The 24905-nt window shown below is 40.0% G+C and overlaps 1 protein-coding gene across 1 annotated transcript in view; it reads right to left on the reverse strand.

Moving 5' to 3' along the window:
- col25a1 (collagen type XXV alpha 1 chain) overlaps nt 1-24905 on the reverse strand; it is a 170134-nt gene that overhangs the window by 68977 nt on the left and 76252 nt on the right. The window contains exons 3-4 of the mRNA XM_086166551.1: nt 5392-5436; nt 2037-2044 (exon numbers count right to left, since the gene is read on the reverse strand). Of these exons, the coding sequence (XP_086022677.1) occupies nt 2037-2044; nt 5392-5436 (53 nt within the window). The remainder of the gene's footprint in view (nt 1-2036; nt 2045-5391; nt 5437-24905) is intronic.

Consider the following 24905-nt stretch of genomic DNA (forward strand, 5'->3'; position numbering starts at 1 on the left):
AGCTTCCCTGCATTGATCACTCAGGATTTTTCTTCTTATTCTAATTATTCATGACCATACATGCTGGTTGCGATGATGAACAGATTCGTGTACAATTATCTTAAATTGTAAAGTGGCTGATACATGTTTGTGTACAAAGACAACCATAGGTCCTGCTCTCTATTTGTAAATCGAGAATTGGAAGGTTTTAACTTAACAGGGTAAAATCCTGAGCCTCTGCATAGTGGTAACTAATTTTTCAAACATGCTTTTCCTACCTAAATTAAAAAAATACCTCTGGTCTAGAAATCAGAATATTCTTCTAAATGCACAGACATCAGCAGACATTCTTTTGACCACTCCTGGATCAATTAAGACATTAGACACTGTTTCAGGAAATTCTTCCATTGATTTTGGCACAATGGTCCCATGTCCAGAAGGTAGACTGTAATGCATTAACTATGGCACTATTGAATACCTGGTAAATACATTTCTAAAAAAAGAAAAGGCAAAAACTTTTGTCCCACCTTAGCATCAGCCTTATAAACAATGCAAGGCACTGTGTTCTCTCACTATCTCCGTTGGTTTCTCTGAGAAAATGACCGCAGGCATGAAAGTATAATCAATTTGTTATTTTCACTCAGAATCCTCCAGATATTAGCCCCCTCCACTGTCATATGGGCTCAAACATGACACACATTTGGTATGAGACAGCCTAGTGTCCGGTCTCATATGTATTCTCACATAAGTAGAAACTCTCAGGGTTACAAGGCATATCTAGAAGTAGCTTTGGTCACCCAATGGAATAATCCAAATCCAAATGAACCGAAGACTAAGTATCCTAGTAATTTAATGGCAAATACAAATTCACCTGGGGTAAGAGCATTTCAGGCATGGTACTTCTTGGGCTTAAGCCAGATTCTGGGTAATCTCACAGTATGGTTTTATTTGTTAGATGTAAGACCTGGAAAACGAGGCCGCGAAGCCAGACCACCTGCATTTACTTACGTCCCCGAACCCCAGGGGCAGGTGTCTGAGAAGGCTCAGAGGATTAACTTACGACTTTTACAGCTCAGTCGGCACATGCTATTATAGCTACTCAATCACACTTGCCTCTGGGCTATAAATAATATGAGCAACGTGCACACGCATACGCATACACACACGCACACACACACACCCACACACACTCACGCACACACACACACACGCAAAGTGCACTCTTGACAGTGAACTGTCCTAAGCTGTGGTGCGTATGAATGGATTTGTCTTCATCTTTGAAGAAACTCTGAAGTCCTCCAGCTGTTATGGAGGAGTGAATCTGTGATCACCCAGCAGTGTAATGAGGAGAAATAATCTCTGGAGGTGAAACTATCCACCAGAGACTTACAGTGGCAGTGCAGATATTAGAATCTGCCCAGACAACAGGCAAGCAGTCTGAACAGTGGGAGACCAGACTGAAGTGATAGTTCAAATAATCCCTTCAGACTGATTTGCGACTGATATTGCTAAATTATACGTTTTTTTTTTTGTTTTAAACTGTAAACATAAAGGTGAATTATGGGAAAATATATAGGAATATATATTATATAGTATTTTGTCCAATGTGTCTGGACAAAATGGGCAAGTAGCTGCTTTGTAAAACTTGGCAAAAGTGGGAAACATCCGGGCCGGTCTGAGGACAGAAGGACAAAATCTACCAGCATGCATAGAGCTCACAAGTTTCTATCTTGTGTATTAAATTTCCAAAAAAAGAAGACAAAGAAAAAGGGAAGTTGTAATTTGTGACTTTGAGATTTCACTGTGATACATAAAACTGAAAAAGGACATTAAAAACAAAGTGCAAACATTCAGAATAGTGGTATCTAACCCAATCTGAGAATTACCGTGTATTTACAGTGTTTTCTGATGATATTACAGATATACTTCTTCTGAAATAATGTACATACTGTTGGCACTGTAGTTCATCCTGTCATTTTTTTTTTTTAATGGCGTCACCTGAGTTTTTACCTTTATGGCGATAAGAGCAGGGGAAGATGAGGTGAAGTCATACTTACAGGAGGTCCTATAAAAGAGGAGGAAATACAATGTAAGTGTTTTTCAGTCAACCAGCACACTTACCATTTGTGTCAGTTTAGCAAAAAAGCACATAGAGGTGAGATAAGTGATCATACTCTGGATAAATCTAAAACTACTTTTGTTTCTATCACCAACATTGAACATAGCATCAATAGAACATGTCTTAATTCAATGCTATCTGGCCAAAAAATGGCCACCGGGATTGGCAATTAGATTTAAGATTTGTAGGTGGCTCTAATTTTACTACTCCAAAGGGGCGGTGCGCTTGTTGAAAAAAAAAATTTTTTTGTGAGGTGACACACGTCTTTTTCCCAATTATTGCTGCTCAAAGCCCTGTGTGCCAGCACACACAGGGTTCATAGAACCCTGCAAATCATTTCAGTTTCTTCTTTGGCTACTTATTAAAAAGGAACCCAGCTGCTTCACCCCCACAAAAATCAAGGGATTTTTTTTTAAAGACCCATGTCCTTGAACTGTTCTTCTTCACGTCCAAGGGAAAGTGCAAATCGCTCCCACAGCTGGGGCATTTAAGGAACTGTGTATTCGAGACTCACTGGGCCGCACTTCTGTAGCCTTGTTTTATGGATCGTTGGGTTACAGTAGACCACTTAGGTTTTAATAAACCTGCTCCACAGTGTGTTTTTTACATACCCCCACTGTGTCCAGTGGCTCAGCTTGGTGTTCAATTTGCAATAATGGAAAATCAACGACCAAATGGAATAGAAATGTAAAATAAGTGGCAGCCATGAACATACGGCACACACTGCAAAGGTATTAAAATCTCACACATTTGGCATGATGATAGACTTAGACCTTCATGGCTTGTATTTCACATTAGGTTCACGAGTCCCTGCTCTGTTTTCAAAGTACAACCTCAGTTCATTCCCTTGGGGAATCTATCTTCATCCATCTGATGGTTCCAGTCACAACAGAATATGAAGGGTACTGAAGTCACCTCCCAGCAGCTCTGGGGTTTTGTGACAGGCTCTGCTGTCTCCAAAATATTTGTTTGGAAGGAAGAAGAAGCTGCTTTTGTGATGTTAAATTGCTCAACATGCCCAATATGAGAATCAATCCCTCCTTTTGTGAGGGCAGGTACTTCCATGAGTAACAAGTGGTGATTGTGCACATGGGGAAAATATGAGAGGAAACATCCAACAGTTTCCAGCATTAACCACCTGCTGGGGCGGTCTCAAACTGTGGCTTTCACTTCTTAAAAAAACCCTTTCTTCATTAAAAGCTTTCATGACACGCTTTCCTTTCCACATAAACAAGAAATCCTAATGAAGTATCCCATTCATTTTTAGTGCACAGGTAAATATCACCACATCTTATTTCCAATTTACTGTCTCGGGCATTTGCAGCAAAATTCCTAGCGAACACTTCCCCTTTGCTCTGTAGATAAAAGTAAACTGTGCGACATCTCTATGTGGGTTGTCGGAATCTCACAGAAGCTTAGCACCTTTAGGTTAAAGTGATTCATGAATTAAATATGCCTCCCTTCAAAACCCACCTTGGTTCAAAACCTTATAGATAGAGAGTTGATTTGCAGACGAACCTACACAGTAGAAAGCAGCACACAAGCCTCCATCAAAGAGTTTTCAGCGACACAAATAATGTTTTGAAGAATGTTTTCCCTCTTGTTCTGTGTAGAATGTGTGCAAAGAGTCGACATATCAATCCATTGATGCATATGCATATGTTCTGAAAGCTTCTGCGAGATTCGGAAATGCATTGCGGTCATCAGTATATCAAGCGATTTCAATAAGTGAGAATAACTGTCCTACAATTACATATACGATGAGAAAAACAACATGATATGAACAGTATGGAAGTTTTTGCTGAGAAAACACAAAAGCTGTTGGTTGTTACTTTAGTTTGAACATGAATATAATGGTTTCCTGATAGGGGAAATCCTCTCATTATGGGGCACATCAGTTTGATTTCACTGTGTACTTTAATCCAGTGCGGCACAATGGAACAATAACACATAGCGTCCAATCTGTCATCCAATTGTTCCCCATTGTGCACCTTAATAAACCACAAGACTGCTGCATTTATTGTGAATGGGTATGACTGTTTATTCTCCGCCTCAATTGATTTGCCAAGAAGAAGCCATTCACATTCTCCACATTTGCTCTGGCTGAACAGAGAGAGAAAAAAAAATTGTCTCTGCACAATGGTGCCATTTGAAAAAGGCTGGCACTCTAGATGTTTATTGGAAAGTTAAACGCTCCATAAACAAAAGCTGGCTGAATTTCAGATCGGCAGCCAGGCACAACATTGAATTATTGTCTGTCATTTTTTACCGTCTGCCACTGACTTCCCATTTCTTCCATTGCTTTAAATCAAACATTGGATCACTTCTGCATCCAATAAGTCAGGGAATATACAATCAAAAGTTCAAGGTATGCCAGCAGACAGGATTTTCCAATGATTTTAAGAGGTGATGGGTAAATGTCGTGGTAAAACCCTGGGTGACTTCCCCCCCTTCCTGACACGGTGTTTGTTTCTCCGACTGTGAAATCAAGCAACTGATTCTTGGTGTACTTCACATCTCTTTGTCCTGCTCTAATTTCTTTTTTCAAGGGTGAAGTTTTGTTCCAAAGAGACGTCTGAACTCTCAACTTTCGATCACCACTGCACTCCGGAGCCTTTTATCACTGTCGCTGTCCAGGTGGACTGCCTTCAGTTGCAGGTCCAAATGCATGTTTTCACTGTGAATTCAATTTGGGGCAACACTTTCCATCTGAGGGACTCTTACTGCACGACATGTCCCTTTCCTAGATACCTTAGCAGCTGCTGGGCCGAGGTTGTCCAGCGAGCCCAGGAGAGTGTGTGGGAGGAGGGACACAAGATCAGAGATCCTGCAAATTTTGAGCAACCAAAGCATTTAATGCCTAGTGTATTACAGAATTTCCCATGGTCAATAAGTCTGAACCTTAATCTACTGTAGCCCAACATTTAAAAGATCATATTTAAGAACAAAAAAAAAAAGAGCCTGGGTGGCATCTTTAAATATAGACAGGGAATTGATCAGTTTAGACACCACATTAACTTTCTCATCACTTCTCAGACTGTGCCGTACCCGGGCATTACTGTGAAAATTGAGTGTTTCTATAGGGACTGAAGCCAAAGCCGGCCGGGTGAACACTGAAACCACCAGGCCACAAATTACACATGTATAACCTTTTTTTGGCCTCTGAGGATACATAGTTCACTTTTACATGATTGTAAATAGAGAGTGAATTGCTGATGTCCTACCAAATTTTTCCATGAAAGATTGAAACAATAGTGATCACTGGCCACACATACACACACAAACCCACATACCAGGTTCTCCATTGCGACCTCTTCTCCCTCGTTTTCCTGGAGGTCCTGCAACAGAGATACAGGAATATTTTAGTGTGTAATTTGATTGTCTATTTGTTTGTATAAGGTTCATATTGTTCAAATATTCTCACAGTAAAACAGCTCAGCAGCAGGGTGAAGACGAGCCGCTGAACAATATTACCCTTGGATTACAAAAACCTCATAATCTCAAGGTTCATTTAGTGTTAGGGCTCTATTAAGACACAGAGTGAGGTGGAAAAGGGAAACGCACACACTCTCATGCCACAAAAACACCCTTAATGCGCTCATCCCCATTTTTTTCTCTTTCCTTTCAGCATGGATGGCCCTGGTTATAATTTGTTTATCTAGCTGGTGTTTTCCTGTTTGCCATTTTTCTGTCAATGCTCTAGGTCTGCAAAAGTTCAACTGGAGAAGTAAAACAATTACACGCTTTACCGGGTTTTACACATCATATACTTGACTGGCTTTTATTTGTAAGCAAGTAGCTCTCACTTTTATCACGAGTAAAAAAAAAAACCTTCTCTTTTGGTGGAATCTTTCATTACCTCTGACATTCCACCATAATGTGTTTCATAGACATGCAAGTTGGCAGGTGGGAGCAAACTCTGCCGCTGGCATTTTGTTTGCACAATGTCCTCAAATGTGAGTTAGGCAAAGGGTGAGGCTGTCACTTTCTGAACTGCTGGAAATTAAGAGTGCTGAATGGGAAATTGAGGACGATGTGTTAACTCTGCTTTCAACTCCAGATTATGCGACCTGTCACGATCACGGGGATTGGAAAGGCAACATAACAAAAAAAACGAACAAGCCTCCCTTCTGGTTCTGCATTAAAGAAAAAATAACTAAATCCAACTTCAGACAGGCAACAATTCTGCAAGGAATTATCATGCAAATAAATTTAGAAAACTCATTTGACCTCCATACCAGCAATTGAATAGCATTGTTGTGTCAGACATTCACTGTCTTTTATGAAAGCCATAGAGCCGATGCCAACATTAATTGCGTTACAGAATGTCAAAGTAGCTTCAAGGATGACTTTGCAAGTTCGAGGTTTTGCGTTAACCAATAAATAAGTAAAATGATGTTTGTGGAGAAAATTGGTTGAGGGCACAGAGCAGCCTTTTTCTTAACATGCGAAAACGTGACATCCATTTGATACAGGGTTATAGTGCTGCTTTATGTGACTGTTCATCGACATCGACAGCTCGACTTGGAAAAAAAGGACAAAAACATTAAAGCGTTATATTGCTTTTAGCATCATAACAATATGCGTTCAGCTCCTTCCGCTCAGCAGTCTATACGTTAAGATTTTCTCCAGCGATAATCATAACCGGCTCTTAAAAGCAGGGATGAGTTTGACACAAGAACACAAGATGATTAAGGCAATTTTGTTAAACAATATGCTGCCGCCAAAACAAAATGTCTTTTAAAGCCCATTTTGTTGAAGCGGGACTTTAACTGGAGAACTCACTGCCTGCCAGTCAGCTGGGGAGTCAAAGCAAGTACTTGGACAATGTCAAAAGCCAGAATAACCAACCTATAGCCCTCGGATAAGCAACGCTCCTCTCCGCCATAGCAAAGCAAACTGGAGATAAAGGAAGTGGCTTGACAACAGGCAGAAAGCTTTTCCAAACACTGATAGCAAATGCTCTGAACGAGGTTAAATTATTTCCTTTTTCTGAACAAAAATCTGTCACATGTCAGCATCCCAGCATGAATTAAGTGAAGGATACCAGACCAATTCACTTTGACAATCTGGTCTGGCAACACCAGAAGAAATGTGCTTGTGTATTTACTACAAAACCATTGCACGCTGGTCTTTTAATTCACAGCCTGCGCAGAAACCCCCTTTTCGTGTTCCCTTCCTTATTTGCCATTGTTCCTGCAACTGGCACAAATGTGTAAAGGCGAGAGCGTAAAGGTTTTACTGATTTATGACACTCCAGATGTGTCAACGGTGTGCAAAATACAAGATTATGTTGCACCCCTCCTGATGCTTAGTCCTCAGTTTGATCCCACTTTTTGGCTGGGCTTCAGTCTCCTGCTCTGCTCCTCTGGACAGGTTCCAGGATAATGTCAGATGCTGCCAGCAAAGGGTCCACGCACAGTTGAAAGTATGTAACCACAGGTGGAGTTTGACTCCGGCTTTACTACGGCTCACATCAACCCCGGTTTCGCCATAGGTTTGTTTTTAAGTTTTTAAAAGAAACAGAAGGGGGTTTACTGCACTTGGCAGTTGCTTTATTATTGTTCACTTTGAAATGACACTTGACACCTCTGAGAGGAATATTTGCTATGACGATATGACAGTCTCCTGATTTCAGTGGTATATTTTAGACAACCTCTGAGAAAACCTTTACCACAGGGGAATTGGTGGTCCAGACATGATACCCCAAATTCTTTTCTCATATCATCATGATTTATTATAATCCTTTCTAATTTTCATTTTCATTATCGCTGAAAGTAAATGTCACCACACAACCCAAAGGGTACCAGTCCAATACAATACCTACGCCGTTTGCCAACAAAAATACTTTGTGATTTCCCCTCATGGCAAAATCAAAAGAATGGCTAGGAGATGTCGCTTGGAACCGGTGGAAACAGCGGCTCAGACGTACTGTCACAAATTAAGACCAAAGTATCCACTACTGCTGGTCATAAAACGAAACGAATGGCTTTCAAACTGGGTTCGTACAGTATGTGTCAAGAAATACTCTGCTCTCTTTCAAGGCAGAGCAACACTCTTCCTCTGACACTGTCGTTGGCCCGGCATTTTCCACTGGCTGCCCAAGTACGGTCACGGAACAGTTGATTTAGGGAAAAAAGAAGAAAGTGGCAGTGGATTTAATGATGAGGATCACCAGCTACGAACAATCTGTTGAAACCTGTTCAACTTTTAAAACATTTTTTGAGTCAGAAAATGAAATAAATCACTGTGGATTTGTTGTTCATTCAGGAGTTTTCTGCCCGACGTAATGGAACTACGATATAATGCGCTGTGTTTAGTGACTTTTTTTACGACTTTTTTCCATTCCATTCTGTCAAACTGCAATGTTGCTCTAAGCTCAAACGTAAACAAAATAAACAAAAACAGACACACATATAAATATTTTACCTGATTCAAACTCATAATTAGCTCAGGATATGATACTTTCGTGCTTTGCAGGGTATATTGAATCCCGGTAATATAACAGTAGCATGGGCTGCACTTCTCCTCAAACCAAGTTTATTCAGCATCACCATCAGTAAGCTCCCCTGTCTCTCCAAAGTATTCTCCTTTTGTCTCTGGCAAACAACCGGCCAATTTTCTGTCTGAAAAAGATGTCACTCATATCTTCAGCTATCATTCAGCACTTGTGTTTCAGCACCCTGTCAAAAGTTACCATCCAGTATCAGGGTATTCCAGTTGAAATAACAGTTGTTTTTTACAGCAGAGAGTAGTTTTTTTGACATTACAGCCTAAATCAGAACATCGACCTTGAGATCAATATTTCCTTGTTTATCCATCTGGGGCGATGTTATTGTGGCAGTGGACATTGAGGGTCAGGACTAAGGACGGTCTAAATTTGCTATATTATGAGCAACAGCCATTTTCCTATATTCAGTGCTCTGTTTTCTGTTTTTCATGTTCCAGTTTCAAAAAGTGTCATTTCATAACACAGTGGGAATAGTTTGATTATGATAGTGCATTTCCGACATGACGTCTCTGTTACCTGTTGCCTTGGGTGGATATTAATTTTCTGCAGAATGCAGTTATTTTCTAGAACTCAAAAACCACTCAGCAGTATATTTCACAAAGGGGCGATACATCAAATAGAGCTGGAGCTCCTTTCACATTGCGACCAGACAAATCTCCCTTGAATTATTTCATTATGTTATTTCATGTTATTGTATTTCATTACAGTATTGAAGTTTTTCAAAGCAAAAACCTGATAACACTTTATACATGAGTCACTCGTCCAGATGGAAAATGCAGGGTGCTTAAATTCTATATCTAAATGTACTGAAACAGTCCATTCTTGCTGGCAGAAAACAGAAATAATGAGAGGGTGTTTTATTAAGGAATAAGATGGAACATATACATTTCCTTGTGTCATGAAACCGGAATACTGTAATTTCCGTCTTCTTCAGTATCGGAATTGAACAGCCTCACAATTCTAGGTAATTTCATTGATCTGATGTGATGAGGCTAAATGTATTGGCGGCATGATGTTCGACAGCCCCAAAAAATCCATAAATTAGCCAAAGCATTGTTTGAGCCGCAGTGTTCAAAGCATGTGAAAAAAGTGGCGGCTTATAGTTTGGAATTTACGGTACTCTTTTAAAATTAGTCATTTACGGTAGTTGTTCTCCTTGTGAAACAAATGATAATGTTCACTTAGCCTTTTACCTTTGCAATAATAAAATATTTTTGTTATTACTAATATTTGGCATCCAGGAAATGTTGTAGTTTGTGTGTGTGTGTGTGTGTGTGTGTGTGTGATTTTTTCAGGACTGGAGCAAGTTCAATGTTTTGGGGCGGAGCTGATTTGGAAAAAAGTTCTCCACATTTGCGGAGGATCAAGGCAGAAATGGCCCGAAAGCGAGTATGACTGCGTCAGATCTGGGAGAAGTTGGATGGGGTAAAGAAGGTTAAGAGGGGGCTGTCGTTGAGGGACTTTTTAGGTGACTGAAAATACATGAAACCCTATAATACCAGCCAAAAGTCAGCTGATTACAACAATTTTGTCATTCACTAATTTTCCGCTGTTTAAGGTTTAATGTCACAGATAGTATCTTTTTTCCAGAATCCCACAAAATAACCAGATGGCTGATAAGAGAACTTATTTGTCTTGGAATTGTCAGTGATCCGAAACATGTTTTTAAGCCTTGATTGTGTTATTCTTGAATACACTTTGACATGGTGGTCCTTATTTATGCGCAACTTAGTATAATAACCCTCTTGCATACATCATGTGTTCAAGACAAAATTTCATTGTACTACCACATACCAACCATAAAATATTCATTGGTCCAGAACAGCTAACAATGCACCTCTACTCAACTTCGCTTTCTTCTCCAAACCAAATAAGATTTAAGTGAACCAAACCCCAGATCCATCGACAATACCGGGATTTCTTCAGCTTGATTTACATAATCAGACCACTCAAACCTTCTCTCACAAAGTAATACAGCGATTCCTCAGAATCAAAGTGAATGTACCGCCAAAAATAGCAAACATGGGTACGAGCTCTAACCTCAAAGCGTAAATTAAGTTTGAAGCAAACTGGATTTTGTTCTTCTCAGGAAAACCCAATCGCAAGTATCGGGTTGAAGTAAAGACACTCTGTGGATTTTTGCATATAAAATGTGATGGCCCATTTTGATAAATAAAAATTGAAACTGGTGGTAAAGTGAAACACAAGTGAAACACAGCATCAATGACATCAGTTTAACAGGTTTGAGACGTCGCTGATGAAATAGCAGGGTCGAGAAGACCTCAGAATGATAGTAATTTTTTTGCATTGAAGGAGAAACTGTGATTGTGGCACTCATACATTATGAAGAGCAAACCAAGTCATTTTAAAAAAATGGCTGAATATTTGATATATATTAAAAATTTCTGGTCAAACCTCCAGAATTATCACGTTTGATTCATTACTAATTTTCCATTTCAATTTTCCAACACAGTGACCTAACTGTTTATGTGTGAGAAACATAATACACACCATACAACAGTCCTAATTGTAATATTCTCCTAGTGATGTTCTTTGTTGTTTTAGTGTTGTTATGGAGAATTTCATACCGGGAATGAAATGAAGCCCCTTTGACCAGAAAGGCTTTCGATGTTTTTCTTTTTTTTTTTTTTTCTAAACCACCAAATTGGACAAAATTTATGTGTGATTTCAAGTGCAATAAAAACAAAGATTCTCTGTCAATTGCTTGTTTGAAATCCGCTGAACTTTTCCAGTTGTTTCGTCAGGATTGTCGGACCCTTTACCGAATTTAAATACCGTCTGCGTCCAATGCATTGAAAATTGTTTTGAATTAACTAAAAGCATCTTTCCTTGAATGTCGGCGGTCTTCAGACGGCTCCCGATGGCTTAAGAAGACTTTAGTTGACTGAAATGCTCAGAATATTTCTCAAAAAATCTGATGAATGATGTCTTTACAGGCATTCCAAGAATTTAGGGGGATTTAGTCAAGAAAGACTTTAATATAGTCCATTAAGTCCCACAACATGGATGAATTGGTTTATTAAACTTGGCAACAGCTGGATATCCAGGTCATCCCAACTGAAGCTGCACAATGCTGGCCTCCCACCGCACAATCATTTGTTACTTTACAAGTAGATTTTTGCGGATATGTTTGGCAAAGAGAACAACAAATTTGATCCAAGAGCCTTATTACTTTGCATGACAATGAATAAATCACTACATGAAATACTAACTTAGAACACTGGGCCCAGTGTCTGTAGGGGAAAATGGAAATTGACCACAATTTTTACAATCAGTCTCATCCTCGAACAGTACTGCTGTCTCTTCATCACTGGTGTGTATTGTTGTCAGGCATATGAATTACAAACCCTAATGGCGAGCAGACAGAAGACGACTAGAGATTAAATGTCCTTCTTCGCGACAAGCGAAATGCTGGCGAAAATGTTTCTTCCAGTTCGGATGCTCCCGTCTGTTGCTGTCAGCTCTTCACGCAATGCCAAATAAACTCAAGTACCCCTTCCTCTAACTTGCCATTATTTTCAATCATTCATCCATTTCTGGTAGTGAGCTATTATGTCCATCGTGTCGTGACTGTTAGATGGAGAGTCTCTGTTTAACAGTTCATTTACCTTTCAGCTCTCACCTAAGACCCGTACTTTGGGTGTGGTGACCAAGATCCTCATTATCGCACTCAGCCATGGATGTAAGACTTTGAGTTTGACTAAAAACCACTGATTTTAGAGCCCAGATTTAACCCTCGTGCGATCTTAACATTGTGTTTACTCCCCTTGTCCTACAGGTCAAAAATGACCCATAAGACAATCTTTGCACCCTAGTGGTTTACAGCCCACATGCAAAACATAAACAAAAAAGAAGTATCACCTCTTCTAATTATGGGGTCTCTTTAGGAAAAGTCATAAATTTCAAGTTGGGAAAACATAGGTTAAGGTGTTTTTTCTACAGCTAAACGTGGTAGTGGGTCACCTCTGACCCGCAAGACAACACAAGGGTTAAGCGAACAACCCGCTTTTTATCTCCAACACATGCACCTATTAGGACTCAGTTCTCTATTAGGGGATTGCGGAAAGTATGCATCTCGCGCATGTTGTGGGAGAAAAGGGAGAAAAATGTGCAAACATTGCTCAAAACCAGGACATTCACATTATATCAGTACATCAGACATACCCGGTAAAGGGCTCAAAGTTATGCTTTCTCATGAAAGGCTGAGACTTGTTGTGATATCAAAGCAGCCTGTCGAAGCAAAACATCGGTTTTGATCGCAGCCCTGCAGCAGGCCCGTTGTTTACTCACAAAATCCCAAATGCAGTCATGCGACAGTTGTTTCAGAACATTATAAAACGTGGCAGTTGATTTCATGATGCAGATCAACAACTAAAAAGGATTGAATGAAGGAAAATTTTTCAACAGCATTTGAATTCAAAAACTAAAATTAAGTCAATTTGTTGTTCATTCCACTGTTTTAAAGGCAAGGTGTCCAACTCGGCCCTGAAGTATAATCCATCGTATTTCCGCTGGAGGGACTTTTTTAAACTTCAAATTGCAGAAAGCTTACAATTTCCTTACTGCTTCACAACATGTTTAGAATTACAGTAAAACAATAAACGAGGACACAGCTTGCACAATTACCGTCATCAAGTTTAATATGTTATTGACTGAATGAGCAAAATATGAGTATATAACAAACGAGGAAGTACAAAAAGCCTTGACAATACCACATTTTGTCTTCTCGCATAATTTTAATTATAAATCAGTGAAATAAACCTATACAACTGTGTAATTACCTTTGGTGATACAATAAAAAGGATGAAAAACGGTGGCATCAGAATCATTTCGATTGGCTTCACAGAATCCCTTTTTATAACATCAGATTTTCAACAGTTAATATAAAAGATGTTGGTTCAGATTCCCCAGTTTATGCAGATGATTATTATTGATTGATGATTATTTTCAATACCTGGTCAATAGTCAAGAGGTTACTCAATTGTAGTTTTTCTTGACAGTTTCTTGACAGTTATTATTTACAATCATTTATAAAAACACAGGTGCCAATGAGGTGTACAATCAGAACAACATATTCTCCCGGTTCTGGAAAGAGAAAGTTTGATTTTTTTTGCACACAAAATCACAGAGCTCATGAATCCATTATAGAGATAGTTTAAAATCTGAAAACACTGCTGATTGATGTTTTCAAGAGAAATCAGATGCCTGTGTTTCAGTCTCATGGGGATGGCGAGCAACAAGTGAGATTCAGACGGACCTACAGATGAGGCACAAGCTAACACATCAGCCTAAGTTAGAAATTAACATCTTGTCCGCCTGCTGTTGCGGTTGTCAGATTCTCAAATCTACCACTCTATTATTTCACCAGCCACTTTCTTGTTTTTATTGGTCTGGCAGTGTACAGTATAGCTGCTTGTGGAAAAATAATTAAAGACCAACAACAATCAAGGCTGCTTATTATGCCGAATAGTTCCATCTCATTTTACAAATTAAATATACTGGGTTTTGACTAAAGTAACAGAGGTTAAGTGGTTATACAGTAGCCACTGTTGGGTTCACACAACTACAATTATGAAATAATAAAGAAACATATGCAGACAGTGCTTCTGGAGTGCAAGTTAAAAACAGAGTAGCTGCCGTGGGACATTTGAACGCAGCATCTCGTCACCGACAGTCCAATCAGTCTGACCAACACTGATTTTCTCCGAAAAACCTCCTGGTGAGAAAAAGGGTGTTTCTTCCTTGCAGATACTGAAGCTCATGTTGACCTGATGAGTCTGGGTAGATCAAACTTTAGTCAGTGTGTGTGGACCGAACCATCTGTGAAACACCAGAGGGCTTTTCATTTGAAGCGATGGCCCCCGTGAAGTCCCAACACCGACAGACTTTCAAGTTTACTCAGCTGGTCACAAAATAATTATTAGGTAGGCACTCTGTCGAGCAGGAAATCCAAAGTGTCGGGATTATTTTAAGATGGAAACAATCATAAGACGTGACAGGAAAATTTTACTGGTAATTTTGTCTGCTCAACAAGCCGGTTCATTCATTAAGTACAAATAATTACCTGCACCCAGGAGGTGGTGTTTTAAGCGTCCTTGAATGAGAGAATGAACAAACAGTCTCTGTGACGACAGCGGCAGAAACTGTTTCATGTGGAAAATCGCCTTGGCAGAAAGCGCCAGGACCACTGGCCTCGTCTGTCCCGGATTAATTAAATCCATCAATAATCACCATTAGTAAATGGTAACATTTGGTAACCATTTTACTATTATGAAATTTTTAGATAACTAGCAAAATATCATATTTAGAATAATTAAGATGCTTCACAGAGCTTAATGGCGACCACCCAAAATCGCATGCATTTTCACCCTAAGGGATTTTATGTTATAGGCCATAAAGGTTTAACCATCCAAAGTAGACTTTCCACAAGTTAGCTCATTTGTTATGGGAGGTCATCTGCTCTTGTTGGAGCCGAAAGAAATGTATTTCATTTGAAATTGTCGCAGAGAAGTACTGCACTGCTCCCAATCCTGAGGAACATCACTTCTGTATGGTAAAGATTTGCCTCTGCTCACAGCACAAAACTCTTGTGTTGTAAAAAAAAAAAAAAAAAACTGGAGTCAAAGCCTGACTTTGGGATTTAGAAGTGGTTTCTGGGGCTTCAGCTCTTCTTTGTATAACATTTTATTCTTTAAAGCATCCTCTTGTAACCTTTGCCTTTTTGGTATTATTCTATTCTTCTTTTTCTCCTTGGATCTGTTTTGGTTGCCAGCTTAAAACTCCTTATGCAGAAATTTTCAAAAAAGCCAGATGCTTAAAATGGAAAAATCAACTGCACAAAGAAAAGTGGTTTTGAAAACTAGGTAGTTGTTGCTTGCCTGTACTTACATAATTATACTTAGTAAAACGTTTCTTCTTTATTTCATCAGAAGACCAAATGTAAAGTCAACTGCTGTTGACCTCTGTCTTTGAGAATCCGCAAATTGAATTTTACAGTCATGCTAAATCTGTTCCTCCAAGGACCCCCTTTTTTCGAATCTTTAAAAAATACAAAGGAAATCAATAAATAGCTGGAAAACAAGATGGAGAGGTTGACTGTGTCTCCTCCAAATACAGACATTTTAAGGGCCTCCATGAAGTGCATTGCTGAGAGAAATGGAAAAGTTTCCTTGAACTTGTGACCCGCCAGACCTTGTCTATAGTGAAGTCCTTGCCGCAAGACGACTGGCTTTCTTAACTTCTTTAACTGATATGCAACTTCCTTTGACCTTTGCAGTGTAAGAGAGGTGGAGACAAAAGGCAGAGCGCAGAGCGTTTTGTTCTCAAAGGGGCACTTGTTCGACCCCGTGTGCAAAGTTCACATGAGCAGTGTTCTCCGCCGCTCCTTTGTTATTGCACTTGACCCTTTTAGTCTGCGTGTGTTTACTTACCAAGAGCAAAAAACACAATCTATTTAATGGTTGTCAAAGCTCTGAGAGAGGTCAGCGGCAACCGAAAGCTAAGCTGACACACAAAACTGAGATTTCCCCCCCTCTGTTAGCAATATGGTTTTAAAGTCCCACGATTTGCGGATGATTATGATCAGCATTAAGACAGCTGCACTCGTGTCAATGAAAGTTCAACTCCTGGAAACGTGAGTTGAGTTATCGTGCGATATACAGTTTGGTTAGAATGTCATGTTAAGCCACTAAAAAAACATCCCTATTAACCTCCTGTCAATGGGATCCATGCTGCTCGGTTGGACTCTTCTTTCAATGCAAACACATATTTTGGACTAAAATATGGATTGATATAATGGCTTTGTTAATAATGGTTACGTTAAATTAAACATATCCCTCTTTGCATTGTTACACACACTAAATTTGCACAAGAATTTGGAGACCAAATTTTACTAAGACCTGCATTTGAATCCTAACCCAGCCTAGAAAAATAATATATGAAAGGGATATTTCACATAATTCTCCAATTCAATGGCGTATATCTTCATTATCCTAATTTCCATCTGCTTTTAAATCCAATTCAACCATTTCCTGAGTAAATATGAAGATTATAGTCATTTCCGAAATAATTCTTTGCAATTACATATAATCTCTAGCCCAGAAAAGAGACCATTGTGTCTGATTTTTACATTTACATTGTGTTTCTTTGGTCCACTTATTTTGTCACCACATCATATCTTTTGGACAGTTAAGTCTACCGAGTGCACTCATGCAGACACATACACACACGCTATGCATTTTTCAGAGATTGAATTTTCATCTTTGTGTAAGAAAAGTAACAGGACTCCTGCATATTTTGCCCCCTCCCAACTGTTTCTCTGTAATAAATTGGTTGTTGGACATATACAGTCTGCTTTTGCATTCATACACAAGAGTTATCTGGAAATTTAAAGCATGATTCGAGTAACAGAAGTTAAGTAAGATATCTGACTGATGAAGTGCTGGAATGATTCAGCAAACATGATCATGGGAGGTAATGAACAGTGACGACTACCTTGATAACTCTAATGAAACTTCACTTCACAGTTTCGATTAAACACACCGAACTCCGTGTCTGCAGGATGTGCAGCACGGTGTGCTGGTTTTGTTATTGTTATGTTCAAAGCAATTCATGGTACTGATGGGCCACTTGTTAATATCATCTAATCCCAAGACGCCGCCCTTGGTGAATCTAATTACATGGTCGGCATTCACCCCAACACGGACAGCACCGGCGATAATAAAAAAAAGATAGAATTATGATGATGCACACTTTCTGTATGCGTGTTGGTGTGAATCACTGGTCAGAGGGTGTTGTTATCGACTTGGAATTAATTAATTTCTATCCCTATACTCTGATGAATATTTTGTCGTTGTGTGTATGTGATGATTGGGTTCTGCATTGTGTTTACCCAGATGCAAGGTATCACTTCATTAAACCATGAGCCAATCCATTAGGCTGTGAGGAATTTGTCTGTCACCGGAGGCTCCATTAACACTGCATCACGCGGACCGAAGCGAGGAATAAAAATGTATCTTTCTTCCTCTTCTGTATGGCCAGAGTAAAACCTGCCTCTGCCGGAGTGCTGCTGTTTTTCCCTGCGTTCCCAGCATATGGGGTCTTGTTGAACATAGGACTGTTCTTCTGTTGTCCTGTACAACTAACCTCCAAACAAAGGTAAACAATTGCTCATAAATACTCGATACCACATTTCAGGGGTCGACTGCCACAACGGCTTTCCTCCCCTGCTTTGTCAAAAACACCGGTAGAATAAATGACATGAATACAACTACAGTTGGCAGGAACCACATGAATCATCTATGCTTTTGCTCCGGTTCAGTGTCAAGGCTGGATCACTCGTGAGGAGGAAGCAGGGCCTTTCGAGAGACTCCTTTCATCACCTTCAGAGATCAATGTGTTTTCCTCTGGCAACCGGCTAAGAGTGGGGATACTTGAGACCGACCCAGTACATTGCACACTACAATTATCCCCCGCCAGTACTGACTGCGGTCGCAATGGAAGCAAAGAGCACTCCCTGATGAGGGGAGGTCAGTAATAAGCCAATTGATTGGCCAAGTCTCATCATTTTCTGCAGCAAGTTAAATTGGCATACTGACGGCTCTATCAGTGAGCTTCGGAGTAGAGATTTCTGGTAACACAGTACAAGCTTGCATGCCAAGAAGTGGTGCTTCACTGGTGATTGTGCAATCTTTCAAGATTAAATTGAGAAATATTCAACATGTAGCGAAAATCCAAACGCAAAAGAGGAAAATCAGCGTGAAACTGGCCAGACTTAATTAAAATTCCACATTCTAAGGACAGGTGTCTTCTGAATACAGAACAAGTATGTAGCTGAAAATAATATATGATATAATACTTATATACCATATCATAGACAGGAATCAAAAACTGCCTTGTACTGACCTATACTGTCCTTCACATGCCTGAGACAGGGGTCCTTGAAGCAGGAGCTTATGTTTCAGCTGAGGTATGATTGAAATCAGGGGTGGGCAATTAATTTTTACAAGGAGCCATGTGAGAAACCTGAACGCTGTTGGAGGGCCAGACCAACTAAAAAAAAAGCAACACACTTGTACAACACGAACAGAATAAATGTTTCGTCATTCATGCTCCGATTGACCCCAAGCAGGCCGGACAGGAATGCCTAAAGGGCCACATGTGGCCCCCGGGCTGTAAAATGCCCGGATCTGATTTAAATGGACAGACACAGAAGAGGAGCAGACACTGATGATCAAACCACTCAGCAGATGCAGAGAAAGCAAATGTCAGCTTCTTTGAAAAGTCATAAATCAACAGATTTAATTAACTAACCTAGGGATTCCGCAAGTCAATCAATAACACTAATTTAGACCTTTTGAATACCCAACTTCACCCACATACAGAGAACTAGCCAATTATAAATGCTTGTTGGACCACAGCAGGCGACTGACTTTGTACCAACCGAATTCTGGCTGGTGTACTTTGAAATACGACTCTGTGGCATTAAGAAAATGAAGACACAGGTATATACAGTAAATGTGTCCTCCCCCAGGATCAGCCAGCAGATGCTTTTGAGGTTTCATAAGGGTGTGAATGGTGAGTACTATGCCGAGAATACTTTTGCATAGTATTACACAGAACTGTGTGTTTTATCCCTTCTGTGCTGTGCGCATAAGAGTACCTCGGACCAACAACGGGACCATTTGGTCAATGAAAGCATGGGGACGCCAGAAGACAAATGGGACACAAGGTGCACTAGGAGCATTAAATTATCCCGCTCTCGTTCGAGTTCAAATAAAATAGTTACTATGTGTTAAAGACTTCTGTTGCTATTGAATGTCACAGTGAAATCATGTGTAACCCAATGCTACATGCTAATGGATGACATGACTGTTGGCTGACATTATCGGTACCAAGGGTGTGTGAACCAGCATGTGACAAGTGTGTGTGTGTGAATATGTGTGTCTGAATTTGGAGATGCGGTGTGATAACACGGACCAAAGGACCTCAAACAGTCAAAGGAGAGTCATTCCACTTCCCCAACAAATTGAAGTCACTGCTTGAAATGCTTTGCCTCAGTGTCCTTGTAAACCTTTACGATTTTAAAAGATTGGCATGTAATTCCGAGTATTCCAGAGTAAATACCCAACAACTGGCACAGAGAGCATTTAGTTCGGCCAGTTGTAAACAAACAAAGAGGTTCATAGCACCTCATATTTTTTTTCATAGACCAATTATCCCCCTTTACTGCAATCTCATATTCATTTCAAGAATAATTTGTTAAGGGTGAGTTCAAGACTGTCCAGATGCGGAGCAAAGTGAGGTTTGTGTCGGTTCGCCTGAACTGCAGCTTCAAGACCGCACTTTGATGATTCTGATTAAAAGTTTCTCACAAATTCGGTCGATTGAAGGAAAATCAAATGATTCCAGGTTTACCTCACAAGAGCCCTGCACTGGTTAGAACAGCCTGCACAACACAACACAACACAGACCGAATCCAGAGAATGCAGCGGTGAGGTTTTATGAAGAATGATGGAGACAATTACACTAGTTTCGGGGCTATTTTTGTCAGTAAATGTTGTTCCTGAGGAGCGATCATTATTGCAGAAAATATCTCACTGCTGTGAAAACCAAAAAAAATGCACAGTTCCTGGGATAAATACCTTTGAGCCAGAAAAACAAAAAAATCTGCACTGCTAGAGGTAAGAGAGAAAATATCTTTTGTAATTTGAACCATCCCTGTTATCGAAACTAATAAAATTTTACTTTAGTCAGCAGTAACCTACAATTTTAGGATGAGGGAGGTTTTTTTTTTTCATCTTCTTTGATCCGTCTCTGTAGTTGTGAGTCCAATACTTCTTTTTTTTCCTCAACTTTCTACTGTATTTCATCCCCGAAGCCCCCATGGACACCACTTACACTATCTTTCAACCGATCAGCCAAAGCTGGTGGTCTGGAGCTGGTGTTTACTTGACCCATGTGGGATTATTCTTGCAGCAGTTTGCCTAAGCAAGCGTGACGGGTACAGGCTCTTATGTCATAGATACCCTATCTTGTCAACAAGGAAGGAAATTCTGTGATTCTGAGAAGCTGTGATGAGAACCGGGGTGGAAAAGTAGTCCGAGAGGAGATATCTACAACTCTAAGTACATTGTGAAACAGAGGGATGAAAGATTTAAAGCTAAATTATGCAGCATTTTTAGTTCAAACCAAAGGTTTCCATCTTATTTTGATGGTACACTGACTTGAGATAAGGAGCGCGGTGCAGCTTTCATCCCTCCTCAAAACCCAGTTTGTCTATGCCGCATCGGGTTTTGAGTTTGTTTGAGTTACTTTCAGTTGGTAGGAAATCTAGACGGATCAGAAGGGGAGGGAACATGACATGTGTGGGGGAAATTGAAAAGAGAAAAACATGACTTAACATTTCATCCATTAAAATTCAAGAATGAATAGATATGAGCCATTCATTATCTACAGGACTGTCTCAGAAAATTAGAATATTGTGATAAAGTTCTTTATCTTCTGAAATGCAATTAAAAAAAAAAAAAAAATTACCTTTTCATGATATTCTGATATTTTGAGATAGGATTTTTGGGTTTTCTTAAGATGTAAGCAATAAGCAGCAGTATTAAAATATAAAAAGGCCTGCAATATTTCAGTTGATTTGCAATGAATCCAGAATGTATGACATTTTTGTTTGTGTAATTGCATCACAGAAGATAAGGAACTTGATCACAATATTCTAATTTCTGAAACAGTCCTGTATACCGCTTATCCTGCCGTCAAGGTTGCGGAGGCTGGGTTGTGGTAGCAGCTGAAGCCTGTCACTGGGCAAGAGGCAGGGTTCATCCTGGACTGGTTTACAGTCAATCACATATTGAGAAATACAACCATTTACCCTCTCATTCGACGGATATAAAGACCATTCACTCTCTCATTCATACATAGAGTATAATTGTTCTTTGCAATTTTGGGTCTCAGAGGAACTTCCTGCGTGTTTTTGGACTGCAGTAGGAAACAGGAGACTCCAGAGGACACCCAAGCAGACACGGGGAGAAGATGCAAACTCCTCCCTCGGTTGGAATCGAACCCGGGAACCTCTTGCTGTGAGAGGAAGTGGTACTCACAGTTCCACCATGCATATAAACTCCCCCTAAAGATACATGTTAAAAAGACACGGGCAGTCTTTCCCCACATGAGAGATTGCTTACTGTGCTTCCACCTATTCAACCACCTTGAGAAATGTAACTTCTTTACATGCCGCATCACTTTGTCATTTCGATAACCATCGTCATAGGCGTGAAATCAAGATAATGATAAGAGGTGCAACCAGGAGTCTCACATGAGACAGCAGGATCTCATTGCATTAACTTCCCGTGACCAAAGGACCCAGCCAAGGAAACAGAGCAGATAAACTTGTTCAAGTCAGATAATGGAGTAAAGACACATGCGCCGTCAGAATCTTGCACAGTTTGGCTTCTTCTAAATCTTCAAAACACCAGAGATCACAGGTTGTTCCTTCCCTTGAGTAGGAAGGTGTACAATTACCAGGGGGAGTATCGGTTGTCAGGAGCAATCGACTGCTTCTCATGGAGGAAAAGGTGCTGGCAGGAGTAAAACCATGACTGATAATGTTTAGATATTTGTACACACATGTCAATTGAAAGAGAAGACTGCATGAGTTGTTGAAAAAAACAATCCCTGAGGTCTGATAACTCCGCTGTGGGATTTAATGCCTTCCCTAAACACCCTGAATAAACTTAAATCAGCACGGAGACGCTCTGCACAAATCTTGAATGCTGCGAGTGTCTACAGTCTTTCTTTGAGTGGAAATGAAAACAAAGTGTCATCATCAAGCTGTCAGCCGGAGTCTCAGCGAGACTCCGCCAAGTCAGAGTTTATTTTCCCAATGCAGGAAACCCCTGTGAGGAACTGTTCATGAATGTGCATCTTTCCTCTTCTTTTTTTCCCTCCCAAAACACTTAACTCATATTCAACATTATTATTCAACAGTATCTGATTCTGTTGTCACTCCGACGATAGCGTGCAAGAAACCAATTACATAAATCAACATTGTAAAACATGCAACATAAATGCGATTCAGACTGGAAATAAATTGGTGTGGAAAGCCCAAAGTCTAAAAATGAACAAGTCTCCTGTTTCTCTAACCTCTGTCAATCTTTCCTTTTCAAAATACATAAACCGCTGCACCTTCAGTGACTTCACTGAGCCATTAATTGCCTTAATGACAGCTATTTTTTCACAAAGTAATCACAATTTACTGCGGGAGCCATGGCATTGCAATGAACAGCAAGCTTTATAGTCACCTTGTTGTTTTTTTACTGGAGGACAGGATGTAAATTAAGTTTTACTGCATTTATCCTTGGATGGCTTGTGTAAAAGGTTAATCAACACTTGCCGTTTTTCAAATGAAACATTTACACGACAAATTACGTGAAGATAATTGCTTTAACTTCAAGTCAACTGCAGTGATAGAAATCTGGCCAAAATCTGAACTGAGAAGACTTGAGAACATTAAATCGATGTCTTTTTATAAACGCAAAATCCAAACAACTTTTCACATTCAGGAAAATCATGTTGTTTCTCTGAGCAGCATAGTGATGCAGTGGTCAGCACTGTCCCCTCATTCAGGACGGGCCCTGGTCTAATTCCAGGGACAGACCGACTTCTTTCCATGTGGACTCCCTGTTCCTCTTGTCTCCCCATGCCTGTCTCAGTTTTCTTAAGGTTTCCCGGCCTCCTCCCATGAACCAAAACCGCGCTGGAGGTTAATCGAAGGCTCTAAAATCTCTGTAGGTGTGAATGAGTCACTCGATCTGACAGATGCCTCGATATGATTGTTTGAACCCACCGCTCACCCAATAACAGCTGAGATTGGCTCTGGCACCCATGTTATCTTGTGTGCAGACTAAGAAACCCGTATAATGAATGTATGAATTTCTTTATTCACTTTCAAGCAAGCAAGCGTTCATTAGCATAATGACTTGAAGCAGGAATAAACAACCAAAAGCAGAGGAGTTGAATGGCTGCTTTACAAACCCTTAGACAGTTGACCCAATGTTTCTATTCTTGATGCTGAACTGTACTGAGACAGTTTCCTCATGAATCCAGGTTAATACAAAGGTATACTAACAACCCGTTTTGAAAATCTCAATCTATGTCCCAAAGGTTGATAATGAATAATCAATAAACAAACAAGAATAAATAAATGCACTGTTACCAGCTATATACCAAGTCTGACTGCCAAAATTAGAGCTTTTCCCACCAGATACACAGAGGAAAGAGCTTTTAGAAAATGTGGAGAAAAAGCTGCTTTTAGAAAACATGGAGAAATAACCTTGCCACCCGATACATTTTACATCACCAAGATATCAGTGGCCCAAAAAAAGTGGAAGCAAAACCAATGGTGTAAAGCAAGAATCAGGGTGTTTGCTTTTCATATTCCCTGAGAAAACACAAAAACCAGGCCATACGCCATCGTGCAGATACAATAAAAACATTTAAATAACGTATGGTAATTTGAAGAAACACAATATCATAATTGTTTTCAAAATATTTGGTGTGAAATAAGATTGTTAGATATCACCGTCATGGCATTGCCTCGTGTTGAAAAATGAGAATCAGACATGACACCAGAGGGCTTATTCTGTCATTAAGAAAGAAATGGCAGACATGAGGAATAACTGGAGGAGATTTGAAGTTCCCTTGAAGTCCCGCAAAAAGGCTACAAAGACTGTTTTGACAGCATTCAGGCAAAGAACCTCTGCATCATGTTTCCTCTCTTCATGTCAGTCAAACTGACCAAGTCAAAGGTCAAAGAGAGACCTCATCCTCCTGGGATACCTCATAATCCTGACCTGTAGTTTCAGCTGGCTGAAGGGCCCGGAGCTGCTGGCATGGCTCACCATTGGCACACATTGCTTTAATTACATGTTTGATCCAGGCGGGTTTTAGCTAAAAAGCTGCAAATGTCTTCAACTAACAACTGGCCTACTCCAAAGCTCTTAGCCTTTTTTTTTTGTCCGGCTTGGCAAATACATGCCCTCTTTTTACAACGGAAAAAATTTTTTGGAAAACGTTATGCTTTTTTTTTTTCTCAATTATTCAGTTCAGTGTAAGAGTTCCGGGTAAAGCGCCGAATTGAAATTGCGGCAGCATATAGAGAGTGACTGATCGATGTCTACGCCTGGCCGGCTAAGTCACTTAAAAGTTCCTACTATTCAAAGCACTTCTGCCGTAAAGTAGCTTCACAGCAGCCTAATCTGAGCCCCTGGT

Source organism: Fistularia commersonii, chromosome 19 (assembly GCF_037954325.1).
Source record: "Fistularia commersonii isolate RoL2024-O1a breed Wild chromosome 19, RoL_Fcom_v1.0, whole genome shotgun sequence".
Lineage (NCBI taxonomy): Eukaryota > Metazoa > Chordata > Actinopteri > Syngnathiformes > Fistulariidae > Fistularia > Fistularia commersonii.